This window comes from Microtus oregoni, unplaced genomic scaffold, assembly GCF_018167655.1.
Source record: "Microtus oregoni isolate MIOR12 unplaced genomic scaffold, Mior012 000005F_ref0000423, whole genome shotgun sequence".
Classification (NCBI taxonomy): domain Eukaryota; kingdom Metazoa; phylum Chordata; class Mammalia; order Rodentia; family Cricetidae; genus Microtus; species Microtus oregoni.
The window spans coordinates 32,002,463-32,021,025 of record NW_024543064.1 but is presented as its reverse complement, the minus strand read 5'-3'; the positions used below and the strand labels follow the sequence as shown (position 1 = coordinate 32,021,025).

At 47.1% G+C, this 18,563-nt stretch overlaps 1 protein-coding gene across 2 annotated transcripts; it reads right to left on the bottom strand.

The window, feature by feature from the left end:
• Window positions 1-2,239: 2,239 nt before the first annotated feature.
• Window positions 2,240-13,519, bottom strand: LOC121448568 (erythroblast membrane associated protein (Scianna blood group)). Of its 2 annotated transcripts, none has more exons than XM_041652686.1 (12): window positions 13,465-13,519; window positions 12,231-12,323; window positions 11,700-12,038; window positions 10,364-10,645; window positions 8,498-8,614; window positions 7,914-7,946; window positions 7,453-7,485; window positions 5,561-5,581; window positions 4,612-4,632; window positions 4,489-4,515; window positions 4,372-4,398; window positions 2,240-2,955 (listed from the first exon to the last, which is right to left on the bottom strand). In XM_041652686.1, exons 1-12 carry the CDS (start codon window positions 13,496-13,498, stop codon window positions 2,240-2,242), a joined length of 1,743 nt encoding a protein of 580 aa, XP_041508620.1. In that variant the 5' UTR covers window positions 13,499-13,519. The 2 variants fall into 2 exon arrangements, with proteins under 2 accessions (XP_041508620.1, XP_041508621.1); XM_041652687.1 differs by having other exon boundaries at window positions 10,364-10,639.
• Between the last annotated feature and the right edge of the window lie 5,044 nt (window positions 13,520-18,563).

Genomic DNA, 18,563 nt, shown 5'->3' with positions numbered 1-18,563 from the left:
AGCGTGCTTGAAACCAACCCCATCATGGGTTTTCTCCACAGTTTCCTTCACAATGAAGACAACATGCCAAACAGTAAATACTAAAAGTTGTTTTTAATAACTGTACAAAGACAAACAAAATAGTCTTTTGAGGCTCTGTAATAGCAAGTTTTACATATCACTTGACCAAGTCACAAGGTTCCCAGATATTTCATCAGACATTATAATTGTTGTCCCTATGAGGGTAGTTTGGACAAGATTAACATTTAATCAATAGATTGAGGAAAGCAGTTACCCATGTTAATTCCAGGGGGAGCCATCCAATCAGTGGAAGATTCCAAACCAGTTTTGGGGCCTGTCTGGCGTTGGACTGGACTTCAGGTCTTTCCCTTGCTTTGGACTGAAATTAAACATTGGCTCTTTCTAGATCTCCAACTTGCCAACTTCAGTCTCGTATGTATTCGTTTTCTGCCCCCATTCCTGCACTACACACACACACACACACACACACACACACACACACAGTTGGCTCTGTTTCTCTAGGGAACCCTGACTATTGCAGGCACTATTGGAAAGAACTTGTCACAGATCTAGTTCCAGAGGGGTCCAGCTGCCTTCTCACCTGCAAACAAAGAGGCTGCCTCACATACATGGGTGTTACCTGAAAGTTCCTTGCCTTCTTTTTTGTTTTTTGTTTTTTTTGTTGTTGTTGTTGTTGTTTTTGTTTTTGTTTTTCGAGACAGGGTTTCTCTGTGGCTTTGGAGCCTGTCCTGGACCTAGCTCTGTAGACCAGGCTGGTCTTGAATTCACAGAGATCCGCCTGCCTCTGCCTCCTGAGTGCTGGGATTAAAGGCATGCGCCACCATCGCCCGGCCCCCTGCCTTCTTTTTCTAATCCACATCCAAAAAAAATAAATGTGTAGTGTGCGCGTGTGTGCATGTGTGCGTTGATGTATAGTTATGTGCAGTGAATTGAAGGTGCCCTTGAAAGCTAGAAGAGGAAGCCTCATCCTCTAGAGTTGGAGTTTCAGGTGGTTGTCAATTGCCCAATATGGGTGCCAGAAACCAAACTCAGGTCCTCTGCAAGAGCAGTATAAGCTCTTAATCGACCAGTAGTATTTCCAGCCTTAAATTCATTATTTTATTGTCTCACTATATAATCTTTCAAATAAGATGTCTTATTTGGTTTTGGGGTTTTGGGGGATTGGGGGAATTGAGACAGGGTCTCTCCATCCTGGAACTCACTATGTAGACCAGGCTGGTCTCAAACTTACAGAGATCCGCCTGCTGGGACTAAAGATGTGTGTCACCATATCCAGCAATAAGACATCTTATTTTAAATAAGACCAGCTTTCTTGAAATTAGTAATCTATGACCCAGAGGCTTTTGTTGAGTCTTGAAGAATAATGGTCTTGTGGGTCTATTGAGGTGAGTGGCTCAAACTGCCACTTTTTCTCATGGGCCTTTCTGAACTTCATGAGGTCTTCAGAGGGTCAGAGCCATAGACTGCAGAGTGACCACACAGTTGGACAGCTTTGATTACAGCTGTGCCTCCCAGCTCCATGCCTATGTTGAGGGTTTGGGGGGTATTATAGTTCCTGGTAAACATGTAGGTAAACTGATTCTGAAAACATGTACATTCTGGATAGCTCCCTTTCAAGCTAGCTGTTGAAATCATATTCTGAATGTCTCCAGACTGTGCTGTCAACAGCGTGAAGGAAATAGAAAACAACGGAGTGTTGACTCCTCTGCTTCAATCCTGAGGATGCGTGATTCACAAGACATACACTTGTAAAAAGCTGGCTTTGGGAGTTGGAGGCCTGAACTGGGGGCAGGGTCGGGGGTAGAGAAGAACAGTCTTTGATGGAAAAGTCCGAGTCTGGGGCTGTAGCTTCACTACTGAAAACCCATTGACGTTGTGAGAAGTTCCTGTCAGGATTCCCTCAGGTACAGAGCCTGTCTCCTGAGCTTGCACTGAACACTGATGAGATACAGCCAACATCTCCTACTAAACCTCCACTGAGTGAGCGCTGTTCATATCAAGAAGTCATCCACCAGGGCAATGGGAATGTCCAGTCTCCAGAAAAAAAGGCAGTGTTCAGAATTGAACCCTAGGAGAAAGGTGGTACAAACAGAAGCCACAGAAGGGTCTGGATTTGGACCAGAGGTACTGGAGAAACAGATGCTGGGCCAGAAGACAGAGTCCAGGGTGCCAGGCTAGAAGATGCTCACCTGCATGCATCAGATCACAGGGCACAGCCCTACAGAGAAGGAGCCTTGAACCCCTGAAGGGCAGGGCCGAGGCTAGAGGGCCAGGTATCATTGACTGGAAAAAGCTCAGAACCCTGAGGAGACAGTAAGGACGGATTCACCTTCAGGGTCACGTCTCCATTAGCACGGCTTTTTCCCTCCTGTTTGGTGACAACCGATTCGTCTGACTTCTGCAGCTCGGTACAAATAACTAGAGGTGCCGTGTTCTTCCCCTCATCGTGAAGACAAGGTTCAAAGAAAGGACGAAGAGGGCTAGAGAAACTGTGGGTGAACGTAAAGATGTGGGACTTGTCAGTCACGTTGTAGAAGGAGATGACTCCTGCTTCATAGTCCAAGAAAACCCCCACACACTTTGGAGACTCCTTCAGACGGAAGGAGGTCTGCGGGGACGTGAGAGCTTCATACTCATTCCGACGGCTCTGCCGCAGGAGCCAGTGGCCGTTGGCGGGTGAGGCCGTGACCTTCCCCTTCCTGCTCACGGAGTCACTGCACACGCCAAGGATCCATTTGGTCTTCTCGCCCACGTACACCTCCCAGTAATGACAGCCAGTGGTGAAGTACTCAGAGCCAAGCACGCTGACGACAAAATCAAACCTCTGAGGGTGGTCAGGAACGGACCGCTTCTTGTCGCCAAGCCTCACGCATCTCCGATCCTCAGACAGGATGAGTTTGGGATGGGCCGTGTCAGGGTCCAGGGTCACCACCACTGTAGAGAGTTGGAGGGGAGAAGAGAAATTTATATCTTAAGGAATCTTCAGGTAGATTTGGAGGGGAAATACTCTGGAGGTCTGCAATCTGTCACTAATCTGTTTTAGTTCATGGCTTTCCCCGACCACATCCACAGATGTACTGGAACCGGACATTTAGCTTGTAGACAGAAAGCTTGCCTAGTGAGCATGAAGCCCTAGGTTCCACTTCCAGCACTATGTAAACCAGGTGGGATGATGCAGTAAGACAGTATTGGGGAGTGGAGGCTGGAGCATCAGTAGCTCAGGGTCATCCGTGGCCTCAGAGAGAATACGAAACCAACCGGCACTGCACTGGACAGCCTCAGAAGCCAAAACACAAAAAAATCTAGACTTGGATGTTAGACCATGTTCTGGTTAGCTTTTTGACAATCTGATAACAAGCTAGACTCTAGTGGTTCTCAACCTGTGGGTCACGACCCCTTCCTTTGGGGGTTGTATATCAGAGATCCTGCATATTAGATATTTACATTCCAATTCATAACAGTACAAAATTACAGTTATGAAATAGCAATGAAATATCTTTATGGTTGGGGTCACCACCACATGAGGAGCTGTATATTAAAAGGTTGCAGCATTAGGAAGGTTAAGAACTGCTGTGCTAGAGTAATCTGGGAAGAGGGAAACTCAATTAAGAAAATGCTTCCCAGCCTGGTGGTGGCGGCGCATGTCTTTAATCTCAGCACTCAGGAGGCAGAGGCAGGTGGATCTCTGTGAGTTGGAGGCCATCCTGTTCTGTAGAGCTAGTTCCAGGGCCAGCCTGATCTAAAGAATGGATTCCAGGACAACCAGGACCACACAGAGAAACCCTGTCTCCAAAACAACAACAATACAAAACAAAAGCTGTCTCCATCAGATTTAACTGTAGGAAAAACCGATGGGTTCATTTTCTTGATTAATGATTGATATGGCAGGACTCAGTCCACTGTGGGTGGTGTCAACCCTGGGTGGGTGGTCCTGAGTTGTATGAGAAAGCAGGCTGGACAAGTCACAAGGAGAAAGCCAGTAAGCCACATGTCCCCATGGTCTGTACTTTAGTCCCTGCTTCCAGATTCCTGTTTTGGGTTTGACTGATGATTAATTGTGAGCTCCTGTCTCAGTTACAGTTGCTATTGCTGGGACGAAACACCTTGACCAAAAGGAACTGGGGAGGAAAGGGTTTATTTGACTTACATCTCCTGGGTCACAGTCCTCTGAGGGAAGGCAAGGAGAATGACAGATTTGATCCAACTGTGTGCTGCATAGCGACACAACCACTACTTACAATAACATAAATTTACAGTCTGGATTCAAGTGGGACGGGATGAAAACTTAAGCGACAGAGTCGGAGAAGCGTGGACTCTGGAATGGAAACCGGGAAAGCTGACTTGACTTACCAAAATGCAGCCGGGCTCTTCTCCAACCTGAAAGGCAAAGGGAGGATTTGTTAAAGCGGAGTAGGAACGGAGGCAGCCCGGAAGGGCAGAGCCAAAGCCAGAGGAGGAGCATCTCACCTGCGTTGGCAGCGGCTCTTTTCAACTCTGGGGGAGAAGAAACAAGGGGTGAGCTATCTGTCACTGGACTTACAGGGCAGGAAATACGTTGGCATGGAAATTACAAAAACATGGCAGACTTACTCAGTTCACTCCGGAGCTTCTCTGAAGAATAAAAACAGTTGGACGCATCAGAACAAGAACCGTTACCGGCTCGCTATGCTTCTGTCCCTCACACCCGCATTCCCATAACAGATTAGAAGCAGCCGTGTCCTGGGACTTCCCCCATAATGATGCCTGCAATAGGGGTATGGCTCCCTGCTGTGGCCTAGGAGTCCCCAGAGATATGACAGATGATCCCCAAATTCCTATGTGAGTCAAACCTTACCTTCAGGTACAATAAATATTACATTTGTAGGTGACAATGTAAGTGAAGTGAAGATGTTATCGAATAAGATAAAAGTTTATGTAAAACTGTCGCCAAGTCCCTATAAAATCTTGTTAGCATGTGTATTTTCTCTATGTAAAATATGTAAACATGTTGCATGCCTTCAGTTTTTTGTTTGTCTTCTTGTTTTTCAGTTTGTTGGTGTTGGTTTTTGTTTTGTTTTGGATGAGGGTCTCACCATGTAGCTCTGGCTGATCTGGAACTTGATATACAGACCAGGCTGGCCCCAAACTCACAGATTTGCCTGCCTCTGCCTCCTATGGTTTTTTGTTATTATTAAGTGTTAAAAATTGGTTCCTGTGGATGAAATGACTGAGAATTCAGAAGGCCGTGTCACATTCCAGAGGGGACGCAACAGCCGCAGACCCTGCCTAGGGAGCACTATGCCCCAGTATAAAGGACGTCCCAGGGTTTCATCTAAGAGAGGCACACATCTTGGTGAAACAGCTCCCATTTAGAAGTTACATAAGTGCTGTGTAGGAAAGAGAAACAGATAGCGCTCACAATGGGGATGTCGAGAGCCACACAACCCTCCTTGGTTTGAATTGCCCTGTTCCCCCTGCCCAGATAGTCACTGAGTCACTCAGCCCGCAGCAGAGACAGTAGCAGAAAGAGGGTGGCATAAGAGAACTTGACAGAACTTACTGAGGGCTTTGTGGAGTCTTCCTGAAAATCAGAGAAAGAGAGGAGTGAGTGACCTGATCCTTTACCCCTGGGGCCCTGGAAAGCCCACCACTCCACACCACACCACCACCACCACCACCACCACCACCACCACCACCACCACCACCACCACCAAGAAGGAAAGGTTGGCCGGGCGGTGGTGGCGCACACCTTTAATCCCAGCACTCGGAAGGCAGAGGCAGGCGGATCTCTATGAGTTCGAGGCCAGCCTGGTCTACAAGAGCTAGTTCCAGGACAGGCACCAAAAACTACAGAGAAACCCTGTCTCAAAAATCCAAAAAAAAAAAAAGAAGGAAAGGTTGGAGCTGTTTCCATCAGTTCCTAATCCAATCCCCGGTTTTGAAGGTCAGACTTAAGAGTCCAATGGAGCTTGTGTAATTTTCCAGCTGGTAGCTCTTCCTTTGCTTCCCCTTTCCCTTTGTTTCTGTCTGGTCTCACTTCCTCTGTTTCCATGTTAGTGATACCAGGATGTGTCTCTCTCTGTGTGTGTATGTGCACATGTGCACATTCTCATGCCTTACTGCCTTTCTGCAGCCTCCTGTTTTCAGTATCTAAGGCCCATCACTAACTCACTCACTGGAGTGACTTTATAATTCTCTAGAACAATTCTCCAAAGTCACCGTTCTCACAATTCAGGGCCCAGGAAGCTTGGAATATTTATATGCTTCCTGTGCTTTGCACGAGTGCTTCTAGCTTCTCTAGAGGGCCCACCTGGCCCTTATCTTCCCCAGCCTAGCATTATCCTTGTCAGAGATTGGAGCTATGCACCCTGAGTCCACCCAGCTAAGGGATAGACCCAGGGCAGGCTCCTGGCTTGGAACAGTGGCGCTGAATAAACCATAGCTTCTCAGGAGCTTAGGATGTATGACTGTCACTTCCACAACCTAACTGCCACCATTCACCATGCCCTGCTCTTGCACAGAGTGAGACCTGAAACCTCTTAACCGTGACATGCATGGAATTATTATTCCTGCTTTGAAGAAAATAGGCTGAGGCTCAGAAGGACCATAAAATTTTCTCAAGGTCATCGATCTAGTAAGTGACCAAGGAGGCGGGATTTGAACTCAAATTTGTCTGACCTCTAAGTCAGTGTCCCTTGCCATCACACAATGCTGTTCCTCTGTGCTCTTGGGCAGAACAGTCAGCCTGGATGCAGTATAAACTCCACACTCTCCAACTCCAGGTTGGGGAGAAATGACGTAGGGCCAGATTCTAACATCATTGAACTAGGAGACATCAAGTCGATGATAGATCTCCACAAGACTTCAAAAGCATCTCTTTTGACTTTTATCCTGGGAGGACCCCAGCACGTGTTCATCCAATTAATGGTGATAAAGTGGCATTGAGAGAAAGGAATCCCAGACCCTGTGGCAGATCTTTTGAAAAGGTTTTCTCTTTTAAGACTGGAACTTAGTATCCCCGTGTTACAGATAAGGAATCCAGAGTCCAGGGCAAGACTGAATAACTCAAGGCCACAATATGGGAGACCAGCAAGCTGAATCAAGTACAGCCAACCCTAAAACCTGCAGCATTTCCCTGGCACCATGCCACTGCTCTGCATGTCAAGATCATGTGGATGCCTGAGTTTCTCATTCATCCCGTGTGACCTTGCTCATATATCTTTCAGTCACAGGCAGACCTCCTTTTAAGAAGATTGCTAGAATGACTGATGGAGGAGCACATGGCGATCCAGACACATGCATCCGGGCATTGGCATCTCCTCACCCACTGCCACCAACTCCATCGCCCCTCGACACCGGAAACTGAATTCTAGTACTGTGGAGGGACTGCTGGCATCTACTGTAAGAAGAAAGAATGCTATACTTGCTTACTGCCTCTCGCTCGGTACATACCTTTTTCTTTGGCGTGGTCTTCCAGAAGATTTTCTAGAGAAAGAAAAGAGAAATCAGATAAAATTCCCGGCCGTTTCAAGGGAAGGTTCTGAGTCCCTGTTGGTTTTATCAGCTCTTGAACTGCCCCCAACTCTGCCATCTTCATTTCCACCCCTCCTGATCCAGCCTGCCATCTCTCCTCTGAACCATAAAAGTGGGAACTCAATTTGTCTGGCATGTCGTCTTACTCCTCTGGTCTCTTCACAACCCAGTAGCCAAAGAGCCCTCTTCAGAGCGCCATTCTGATCGGGATGTCCCCATTCCGTGCTTTACCTCTGCTTTTAGGAAAAAGACTGAGTTCCTCCATCAACACAAACAGAAGGTGGCGGAACTTTCAGGTACCAATGTAGTTCTGTGGGCACTGGAGATACAGAAACCAACAAAACAAAAACATGTTCCCCACCCATATCCAGAACACTTACCTACCTCCATCACCTGTTCGTACAGAAGCTTCTCTGGAAAGGAGAGAGGGGAGAGCGAGCTCAGCTTAGGAAGCATTTCTTCCTAACACAGTGTTGCCCAAACATGGCCTAAGCCGTCTGATTAGGATTGACCCCTTGCCACTATAGGTAAATGGCCATTTGAAAAGATCAGAGTCTTCACACCATCAAAAGGGGGAAGAAATGTTGGGTTATGTAACTTTCCAAATCCTTTGCACTCAAGAGCCCAAGAAATGTGATCATTTTAATGAGGGTTTTATCCAAATGGATATAATTGGATTTCCTGATTAGAAGGCTCTAATTTCTTAGTTAATTAGAAAGCTGCCACGGTTGGTTGCTGTCTAATTTCTCAAAGGGTGAGAACTCACAGCTCTACCCAGAGCCTCTCCGCAGTCTACTGCATTCCCTCTGCCATGTGAGTCCCGGTTTTCAACTTGCGGGGTCTCCCACCTCTGGTAGATGCCATGCCCACATCCACTTCTGCTAGTCTTTCCCTAGAGCAGTCACAGTCCCCCACACCCCCACACCCTACAATCACTGTCCTCACAGCTCCACCACCAAATTACCTTTTGATCTTTTTTGTTTACAGATGAGCCAAATGCCAAGAAGGATAAGGAGTCCCAAGATAGGCAGGACCACAGAGAGAGCCACCGCTGGAGAGGACAGACTTCCAGGAGCTGGGGCTGAAACAGAGACCACCAATGACCACCCTCAAGGAGACGGCTGAGAGCAGTTCTCAGCCTCGGAGGGTAGGTGGCTCAGGCATATCCAACCATATCCAACCGACTCCATCGGCTCTAGGGAGAACCCTGCCAAGACTGATGAGCCTCTTTGCTTCCCTTGTTAACTCACACTCTGGGTGACAGAGAGAAACGGGACATTCGCATCTCATGAAGACTTCTCAACCACAAGTTCACCCTGTCTTCTAACTCTATGGACAAATACTCTAGAGACCTCAAGGTCCTGAACGTGTGCTCCTTAACAATTCCCAGCGGTCCCTCATGAGTCCCGCCTGCCTTCTCAAACCCTTTCTGTAGTGCAGCCACAGACGTGGCTACAACAATGTGTTCCAGGCTGTTTCTCTGCTCCACCGTCAGCAGCAGCAACACAAGGTCTATGGACCACAGCGGCAGGCCTGGAGCTCAGACAGGAAGGGGGAAAGAGTGCAGGGGTAGAACTGCACGTGTGTGACCCCAGGAGGCAGGACAGGAAAGTGTGGGGCTGTGAGGAGTCCCAGCTGGCTGTACATCCTTGTTCAACTGTTGGGAGGCCCTAGGCAAGAGACCCAGCCTCTCCCAACCTGGGTTATTCATCTGTAAAATGGAGCTGGTAAGAGTCTTAATTCCCTGGGACTACGGGGGAGGGGAAGGACTTAAATAAGTCACCTTAAACTCTTATCAGCTAGGGAGAGGCAGTCGCAGAAGAGGGGAGGAGCATAAAGGGAGGAATGAAGAAAAGGATTGGCAGACGTCCAGGAGGCTTCTCTACCAACTTATTTTATCACGTGACTCCACATTTCAAGGATATTTCAAAGCTTCACACTTTTTAACCCAGCAGTTCCATTTTTTTAAGAATATGTTCTGAATCAGCTCGAAATAAGTGTGAAGATGTCCACCCACCACTAGTTATCAGATGAGGCAGGGGGGTGTCGGTGGGGAGGTCGGTGGGGGGGATCGGTGGGGCGGGGGGGGGGGGGTCGGTGGGGCAGAGAGGGGTGTCAGTGGGGAGGTCGGTGGGGCAGGGGGGTCGGTGGGGCGGAGAGGGGTGTCAGTGGGGAGGTCGGTGGGGGGAGTCGGTGGGGCGGGGGGGGTCGGGGGGGAGGTCGGTGGGGGGGTCGGGGGGGGGCGGGGCGGGGGGGGTCGGGGGGGGCAGGGGGGCATTGCAAAGCATCTGGAGTCCCAGAGACAGCCTTCGGGTTACTTTGTTTTGATCAGTAGCCACATGATGGAATTTGATGCCCCCCAAAAATCAATTTATGAAAAAACACTTCAGAATTAGACAACAAATACCTTATAAGTTGAGAAGTGAGAAAAGAAATGAGGAACAAACGTGGACACACACAGAAGCGTGGGCACACTCCTCGGGTGTGTGAATGTGGACCCCCAAAACATTAGCAGTAATTCTCTATAATTTATGAGATTCTACGCCATTGTTTTTGATTTCTCTAAAATGTTCCACGTTTTCATGTTTATTTTTTACAATACACATTCTTAGAGCTATAATATAATTCATAGAATGAAAAAAATTAATTTAAAATTTTTACATGTATTTGTGTTTGGCTTGCATGTATGTCTGTGTAGCATGTGTGTTTCTGAATGCCCCAACCACCGAGCCATCTCCCTTCCCCTGAAAAGTCTGTATAAAGCCCCCACAAGGTAGAGTATCCTCCAGGCTCCTCAGGAGCCTCAAGCTGATTTGCGCCCCCGCATTACCTGCAATAACCATGGCTGTGGTCTTCTCTTGGCCGAGGATCTCATTACGGACAGTGCAGGACACATTCCCCAGAGCGCTGTCCCTGACACGGCTGGACACTGCTGTTCGGAATAGCCCAGTTTCATCCAGGGAGTGGGTCTCTGAGAGCGACAGGAGCACTCTGCCCTGAGCGTCTCTCCACTCGGTCCATGGCTTTGGGAACCATCCCATTGACCAGCACACCAGCTGGATCCAGCCAGCATCATAGCTCTTCATGTGGATGAAGGGATCAGAGCCTGAAACTAAAGGGGACAGATTGTCTGATTGAGGCAACTTAACTGACTGGCAGGGGCGTGGTGGCAAGGGTACAGTCCTAGCCAGTGTCCTGCCCTCCACCCCTTCCTTTGATGGACAGCTGTTAATGGAGCTGTCGTTTCTGCCTTCCCTTTACCCTCAGTGGGTCTGACCACCACAATGGGATAAAACAGTCAATACAAATGAAGTTCAAGATCCACTCATGACAACACTCGTCCACACTATTCTGTTTCTTTGGGCACCCCAGTCCCTGAAAAGTGATTTGCCAACCCCCGGCCAAAGGACTCCGTGACTGGAAAGAATCGACCAACTACTATGCGTTTTAAATAAATTCATCCCTCTTTCGTAACTAAGTGATAAGCAAAGATGATCAGGGGTTGGAGAGATGAGCTGGCTCAGGGGTTAAAAGTACTGGCTGCCCTTCCAGAGGACCTACCACCCACATGGCAGCTCATAACTGTCTGTAATTCTAGTCCCAAAGGGATCTGACACTCTCTTCTGGGGTCTGTAGGCCCCAGGTACCTATGTGGTAGACAGATATTCAAGCAGGCAAAACACCCAAATGCATAAAATAAAAGTAAATAAATCTTTTTAAAAAGACTGACAATGGTAACCCCATGGACTGGCCTGAAGTGAGAGCAGAGACTTGGGCTGGGTCTGCGGTAGACTGATTTTTATAAAAACACTGAAGCTAGTTTGAGGAACAGTCTCTGACTTCTGGCTCTTTAAACACTCAAGAACCTGGAAAAGGACTGTGAAGCATTTCCTTATCACAGCAGGGAATCCTGGCCCTTGGGGACTTTTCCTTGCAGCCCTGGTTGTGAGTTTCTTGGTAAGGAAGCCGAAGCTGAGAAAGCTGCCCTTGTCTGAGCCGGCCAGCCTGTGTTTATCCGGACAGTGTTTTCCAAAGTCCAGGTTTCTTCCCCTCTCAGGAAGAATCACCAGTCAGGGCTTCATTGAGATGAGCAGACCAGGCTAGAGAAGACAGAACTGACAAAGCGATTGCCACAAATGACCCAGGCCCCTGCAAAGCATCCTAACCTGCCACTTGCAGGGTCACGTTGCCCTCTTGACTCTGGTTTCCGATCCGGAACTGGCATTGGTACGGCCCTCGGTCCTCGAGCCTCACGTTACTGATATACAGAATGTAACTTTGCTTGTGGGTATCTCTCACCAGCGTAGTCCTGCCCTTGTATTCTGGCATCAGATCTTCATCACTGTCCTGCCCATCCCGGAACACGTGGACAGCCTGGGTGCGAGGCAGGGGTGCAGGCCGTTCCCACCTCACCTCGCTGAGCACCATGCCTGGCCAGAGCAAGAGGGGGCAGGGCAGCTCGGCTCTGCCCCCAAGTGGGGCCAGGTAGAACTTGTCAGTATTCCCTGTGGAACAGACACCAAACGGGGTGAAGGACGCTGAAGAGATGGCTTGGGGGATGAGTGAGAAAGGGGAGTTTCCTAAGAAAGGGCAGAGCCTGGGAAGGACAGTAGACAACGGAACCCAAGAACCAAATTCCAGCGCCATGCCTCATCCTGGTCAGACCTCCCAGGCAGAGAAAGACCCAAAACTCCTACCTGACACCTGAGCAGGCAGCTGGAGGAAGGCTAGAGTGAGGAGGCAGCTGAGGAGCTGGGAGGCAGAGGGACTTGGTGGTCTCTCCATATGAACTAGGACAGACACCGGAAGAGGACTGACGAACTTGAGCTGAGGAACCTAGGAGGTGGGGCCGAGACCCAGGTCACGCGTTCCACCTGAGGAGCAAGGACATGTGCTTCGAAGCCCAGCTTCACTACCCTTACGCTCGTGTGACAAAGTGACTAAAATTCTCAGAAACACTTTCTTTTCTTCATCCTTAAATACTTTAAATTGTATATATATATATATATATACAAGGGGAGGTGTGTATACCACGTGAGTGCAGGTGGCCTGGGAGGCTAGAGGAGGGTATTGGCTCCGCTGGTGGTTGTGAGAAGCCTGATGTGGGGACTGAGAATGGTCCCTAGGAAAAGCAGCTGAGCCATCTCTCCAGCCTCCCTGACACCCTTTTAGATTTATATATAACCAACAGAGGCGTACAAGTCCACCGTTCCATCATGAAGACACTAATCCTTCAAACAGGCACTGGGGGTTGAAAAAACCTGGGTTCAGGTCTCACCTATTTTCCTTTGCTAGCTCCACATCTCTAGCAAGGTTGTGTACTATCTGTGATGGCATGTTCTTAGTCCGTGGGGGAGGGGCCTGTCTTCACTCGTAGGTGGGAGGACTTAATATATAGATGCCTGGAGAATAAATACGTGATAAATGTGTGCTGAGCGAAAAGGAGATAGTCATAACTCAGAGGTGCACTGTGTGCTCTAGCAGCCTGAGACCCCAGAGGGCTCCCTAGTAAAGCTCCGCCCACCCACTTGCCATTGCCCAAAATGCCGTTAGCAGAATCTTTTGAGCCACACCGAGGAAAACGTTGAAAATGCCAACACTCTAGGAGGCGAGAACACTCCCAAAGTCTCTCCAACATTTCACATCCTTTGTATCACTTTGGTTACTGGAAAACAGTCTGGAGGGGCTGGAGAAATGGTTCAGCTCTTAAGTGCACTACCTGCTCTTGCAGAGGACCTGGGTTCTATCCCAGCATCCACAAGGTAGCTCACAAGCATCTGTAACTCCAATTCCAGGGGATCCAATGCCCTCTTCTGACCTCCACAGGCACTAAGCATGTACCTGCCATACATACATGCATGCAAACACTCATACACATAAAATAAAAAAAAAAATCTTTCCAAAAGCATAAAACCATCGTGGCTTTGGTACCTGGTGTTTTCCGGGAATGTGGCATTACACACATTGTTCATACAACCACATATTCTTCAACCAGATTCAGTGTTCCAACACAGACCTGTGAGAATTTTAAAAAATAATTAAATATGGTAAGTTGCTTAAACATTGCTACAAATGACAGCGGGTTGGCGGCTGGAAGTAGGAAGCTTTGTCCTAGGGGTAGCAGTGTGGTCTCCAACTAAATGAGACTCTGAGTAGAAGGAAGCTGCTGAAAGTCTTAGGCGTTGGCTTTCCTAATTTTAAAATAGAAATGTTTTACAATTTCACCACCAATTGCCCTAAGAAAAGGTCAAAGCAAATTAATTAATTAATTCATTAATTTTCTTGCTTTCCTACAACCCTGCCTTCAGAAGGATGTATCAAGTTTTTAAAGTTTTTACCAATTTGATAACGAAACTATATTTCTTAGAATTTGATAGTCCCTTGTGCTAATCTGTACTTCTTTGATTATTCATTTATTTGGTCCTTGTCAATGATTTCCTCTGTATTTTGCTGGGTTTTTTGTCTTTGACACATTTGTCTCTTAATGGCTTGCAAAATTCTTCACATAAGTAACCATTTTTTTCCCATGACACACGTTGCAAGTATTTCCCCCCAGAGTCAGTTACATTGTAAGCTTGAACTAGTTTGAGTTTTGAAACTTCTAAGTCAGAAAAAAAGAAAGAAGAGGAGGAAAGGATCCCAACAGATATTCTTTGCCCATCTTGAGCAGTTTAAGAAGATCCCAGGTGTCTATAATTTGCAGTCACCCAGTTCAGGACCGAGCAGATGGTGAAGGGCAAACGGCATGCCTGCTGAAGCATAGCACTGCAGTGTTAAGTAAGAGTCTTCAGACAGCCACCTGTCATTCTTGTCACTTGCTGTATTTGGGGCTCCTAAGTGACAGCTAACCATTGTCCCTTTTTATCCTTTAAGATGTTCTTTGTAGCTGGACAGCGGTGGCACATGCCTTTAAGCCCAGCACTCAGGAGGCAGAGGCAAGTCGATCTTTCTGAGTTCGAGGCCATCCTGGTCTACAGAGCTGGTTCCAGGACAGCTAAGGCTCTTATACAGAGAAACCTTGTCTTGAAAAACAAAACAAAACAAAGATGTTCTTTGTAAAAGGAAAGATTATTTCTCTACATTTATGAGCTTGACGATACTGAGAAATTTAAAGAACTAGACAGACTAAGAAAAGAAGGGAGATGGGAGAGAACTCACCACATTTGAGACGCGGGATCCTTGTCCTTTAGTGGCAAAGCTGGAGCTTCCTAGCTGGGAATACCATCTCCCCACAGGCAGGGTGGTCCGACATCGGCCAAGAATGCCAGGAACATCCCAAAAGATGGGTCTGGGAAAAGTTCATATTCTAGACTGATGAGCAGAGCCTCACAGCCAAGAGTTCCCTCTGCCCCACAGATGGCCTTCTGGAGGTCCTTAAAAACACACAAGCCACGCCCTGTCTGCCCATCCCTGATAAAGCAAGGGTGTAGAAAGGAGAGGCTCCCCAGCAGCGAGGGAACTGTCAAAGAAAGGACTTTTCCTCCAGTGCCTGGTACAACAGTGACTCCTGCAATTTGACCACATCACCCCTTTTCTTAAAAGCTTGCTCTCCTTTACTTTCCAACCAGTACGGGTTAGAAGATCCGTGAATGGAACCAGAGCCCGTTGTGTAAAGGGAAATAAGGCAGACTCAGGAAGTCAGTACTGCTCATTTCCGCCTATGTGTGGGATTTACATTTAGAGGTGTGTGTGTGTGTGTGTGTGTGTGTGTGTGTGTGCCTGTGTCTGTGTGTCTGTGTGTGGTAGGGGTCTGAAAATAGAAAGGATTCCATGGGGGAGAAGAAAGAAACCATAAAACGCAGGGGAAGAGCAAAGTAATACAGGCAATATAAAAGCAGACAAGGAGGGGGGAACTGCAAGAAGGGGTTGGGAATATGTGGGGAGGTACTGGGGAGGGGGTGAGTGAGGATAAACTGTAATAACATATACACATGAAAATCCCATGAGGAAACCCATCACTCTGCATGCTAACTTAAACTAACTTAAAAAATGAGAAGGTAGGCTTCAAGACACCCGCCAATCAGCCGTACCCACAGCTTTATCTCCAGCTACACCTTGATGCATGCTTGCACGCTTTCAGACGAGCAAACTTGCTTCCTGCCCTTCCTGTGTTACACCCTTCCTAACTGGCTTACCCTCATACTGCCCAGGACTGTATTCATTGCCATACAAACTATGCAGTTTGACTTTCAGAAAGATATACTCGTCATACAGACTTCCTTGGGTTTTGAGTCTAGCAGATGTCAGTGGTGGCCTGCACCGAGTCCCCTGTTGAGGGCTGACCTGTCTCCCAATTTCAGTGTAGCTGAAACTTTTCAGCAGGCTGTAGGAACCCAGTAGCTCTTTGCTTACTGTCTGAGAGTCTATACAAAGGCTCAGCAGCCTATTTAGTCTGTGGGCATCCCTAGAGTTCACCATAGGTCGTGCTCTAAGGAATCAAGTTCTGAACCTTCTATTACTACATACTCCTCCAAGATTCCCCACTGGAAACCTTGATGCAAGAAACCCTTTTCTTCTCCTGGATATCCGCCTGAAAATTCTTGTATTGAAGGGCTTGTCTCACACTCTGCTTTGGGTATGGAGTGATGTAGTGATCAAGACACTGGAATTCGTCCATCTGGCAAGGCTCTAGGTTTCCTCTCTGGCACACACACACACACACAGACACAAACACACACATTCACACACACACACACACACACACACACTCCTTACACATTCATCACTCATTTGTGCTAGGAAACTTCAAACTCCTCTTTCTTGAATATTTAATAGGTTATTATAAATGTTCTCACCCTGGAACACTACAGCTTACCTCTCCTCTAGAACTATGTGTTGGCAGACATAATTAGCCTTTGTGTCTGTCCCTTTGCCCAAGTTTTAATTGTTTTGTTTTCAGACAGCATCTCACTACATAGTCCAGGTTGGCCTCAAACTTGTAATCCTCCTACATCTGTCTCCTGAGTGATGGGATTACAGCCATTCGCAAAATCAGGCCCTACCATGCTTCTTCGCTTTAAGGGGTAAATGGACAGAGTTCTGGACTTCCAGCTAAATAAATATGGTTTCTTTGAACACCTTCCCAGCCCCCTAGCTGCTAGACCTTTCAAAGGGCATTTCTTGTCTTTTCTCCTTTATTTGAGGCAGAGTCTGCTGTGTAGCCCTAGGTGGCCTCCAGCTTGAGACCCTCCTGAGAGCTGTGATTACAGACTCTCATCCCGGCACCTGGCTCTTGTGCTTTCTCCTATGATGTATAAATATCCACTGTTGAAATTTCACAAAATACAGAAAATCTTAAACAAAATGAATATAATTCCTACTAATAAAACAAGATATATTAACAACTTCGGTATGCTTTCAAATCCCATTTTCTGTTTTGAAACTATAAAACAAATACTGTGGTTAGACAATATATGTTCTTTGTGGCTTTTAAAAATTTAATATGCTAAAGCACTGTGTGTGTGTGTGTGTGTGTGTGTGTGTGTGTGTAGAGAGAGAGAGAGAGAGAGAGATCAGAAGTCAATGTCAAGTGTCTTCCTCTATTAAACTCCACCTTATATTTTGAGACAGTCTCTAACTGAACCTGGGCCCACCGAAGTGCTTAGGTTGCCTGGTCGTCATGCTCTAGGGATCTGTCTGTTTAGAAAGCATTTTATTATATCATAAAACTTTCTTCTATGCCATTTTAGTGGTTGTCTTGAGTTTTACTATAGCTACCCTTTCGTCTATCCTTTTTGTTTTTGTTTTGAAGCAGGATCTTTCTACATAGCCCTGGCTGTCCTAGGACTCACTATGTAGACCAGGCTAGCCTCAGACTCACAGAGATCAGCCTACCTCTGCCTCCCGAGTGCAAGATTAGAGGTGTGCTCCACTACGCCTTGCTCTTTCATTCATCTTAACTCCGATGATAAAATGTTGGCTGTTAGCCCAGCAGTGGTGGTGCACACCTTTAATCCCAGCACTCGGGAGGCAGAACAGGCCAGCCTGATCTACAGAGTGAGTTCCAGGCCAGCCAGGGCTACACAGAAAAACCCCGTCTCAGGAAAAAATTTTAAAATGTTGGCCAGTGTAGTGTTTTCCTCTTATAAATACTGCTATTTCTGATTATTTACTTAGGACAACTTCTTCGAAGTGAAACTGCTTAAGATGGTTGGAGTCAACTCTTAAATAAAGCTGGGGTAAAACCATTTTACCTTTTCGCTCCCCTCTGGGAGGTGTTGAGGATTGACTTTAGAGTCTCACACACACTGTGGCAGGTGCTCGACCATTGACCTGCATCCCCAACCCTCCTCTTCCTTTTTTAAGACAGAGTCTCAGTGAGGTGTCCTAGGCTGATCTTTAACTTACTCTGTATGTAGCCCAGGCTGGCATTCAACTTGTGATCCTCCTGCCTCGGCTTTTTCAGTCGTTGGGATTAGAGGCACAACATTTCAGTCATTTAAAGTCTATATACAAAAGTATTAACATTGCTATACACCAACTCTCTAGAATTTTGTCTTGCAAAATGAACTCTATACCCATAGAACAATAACTCTCCTTTCTACTCCCCCCCATTCTCTGGCAACCACTCCCCATACACATACCCTGGCAGTCACCCCCCACCCCCGCCCCAGCTCCTGGCCCTTTCTGTTTCTTAGAGTTTGACTATTTTTGATACCTTGTATAAATGGAAGCAAGCAGTAATTAATGTGTGTGTGTGTGTGTGTGTGTATGTGATTATGCCCATTTTTAAGGTTTTAAAATCCAATACAGAATTAGCCTCCCAAGACAATATAACAACTCACAGTTAGACTGAAAGTACCTGAGAGTCCTTGTAGACTCCCCACTAGATGCTGAATGTGTAGGCCTGGGAGGTCTGGAATTTGCTAGGTAGACCAGACTGACCTCAAATACACAGAGATCTGTTTGCCTCTGCCTTTGGAGTACTGAGATTAAGTGTGCACCATCATGCACAGAAATCCTTACCACTTTGACAGAAGACAAAGAAGCAGGTCTGAAGGGATCTGGAGAAAGGGGTGTCTGGAGGTGCC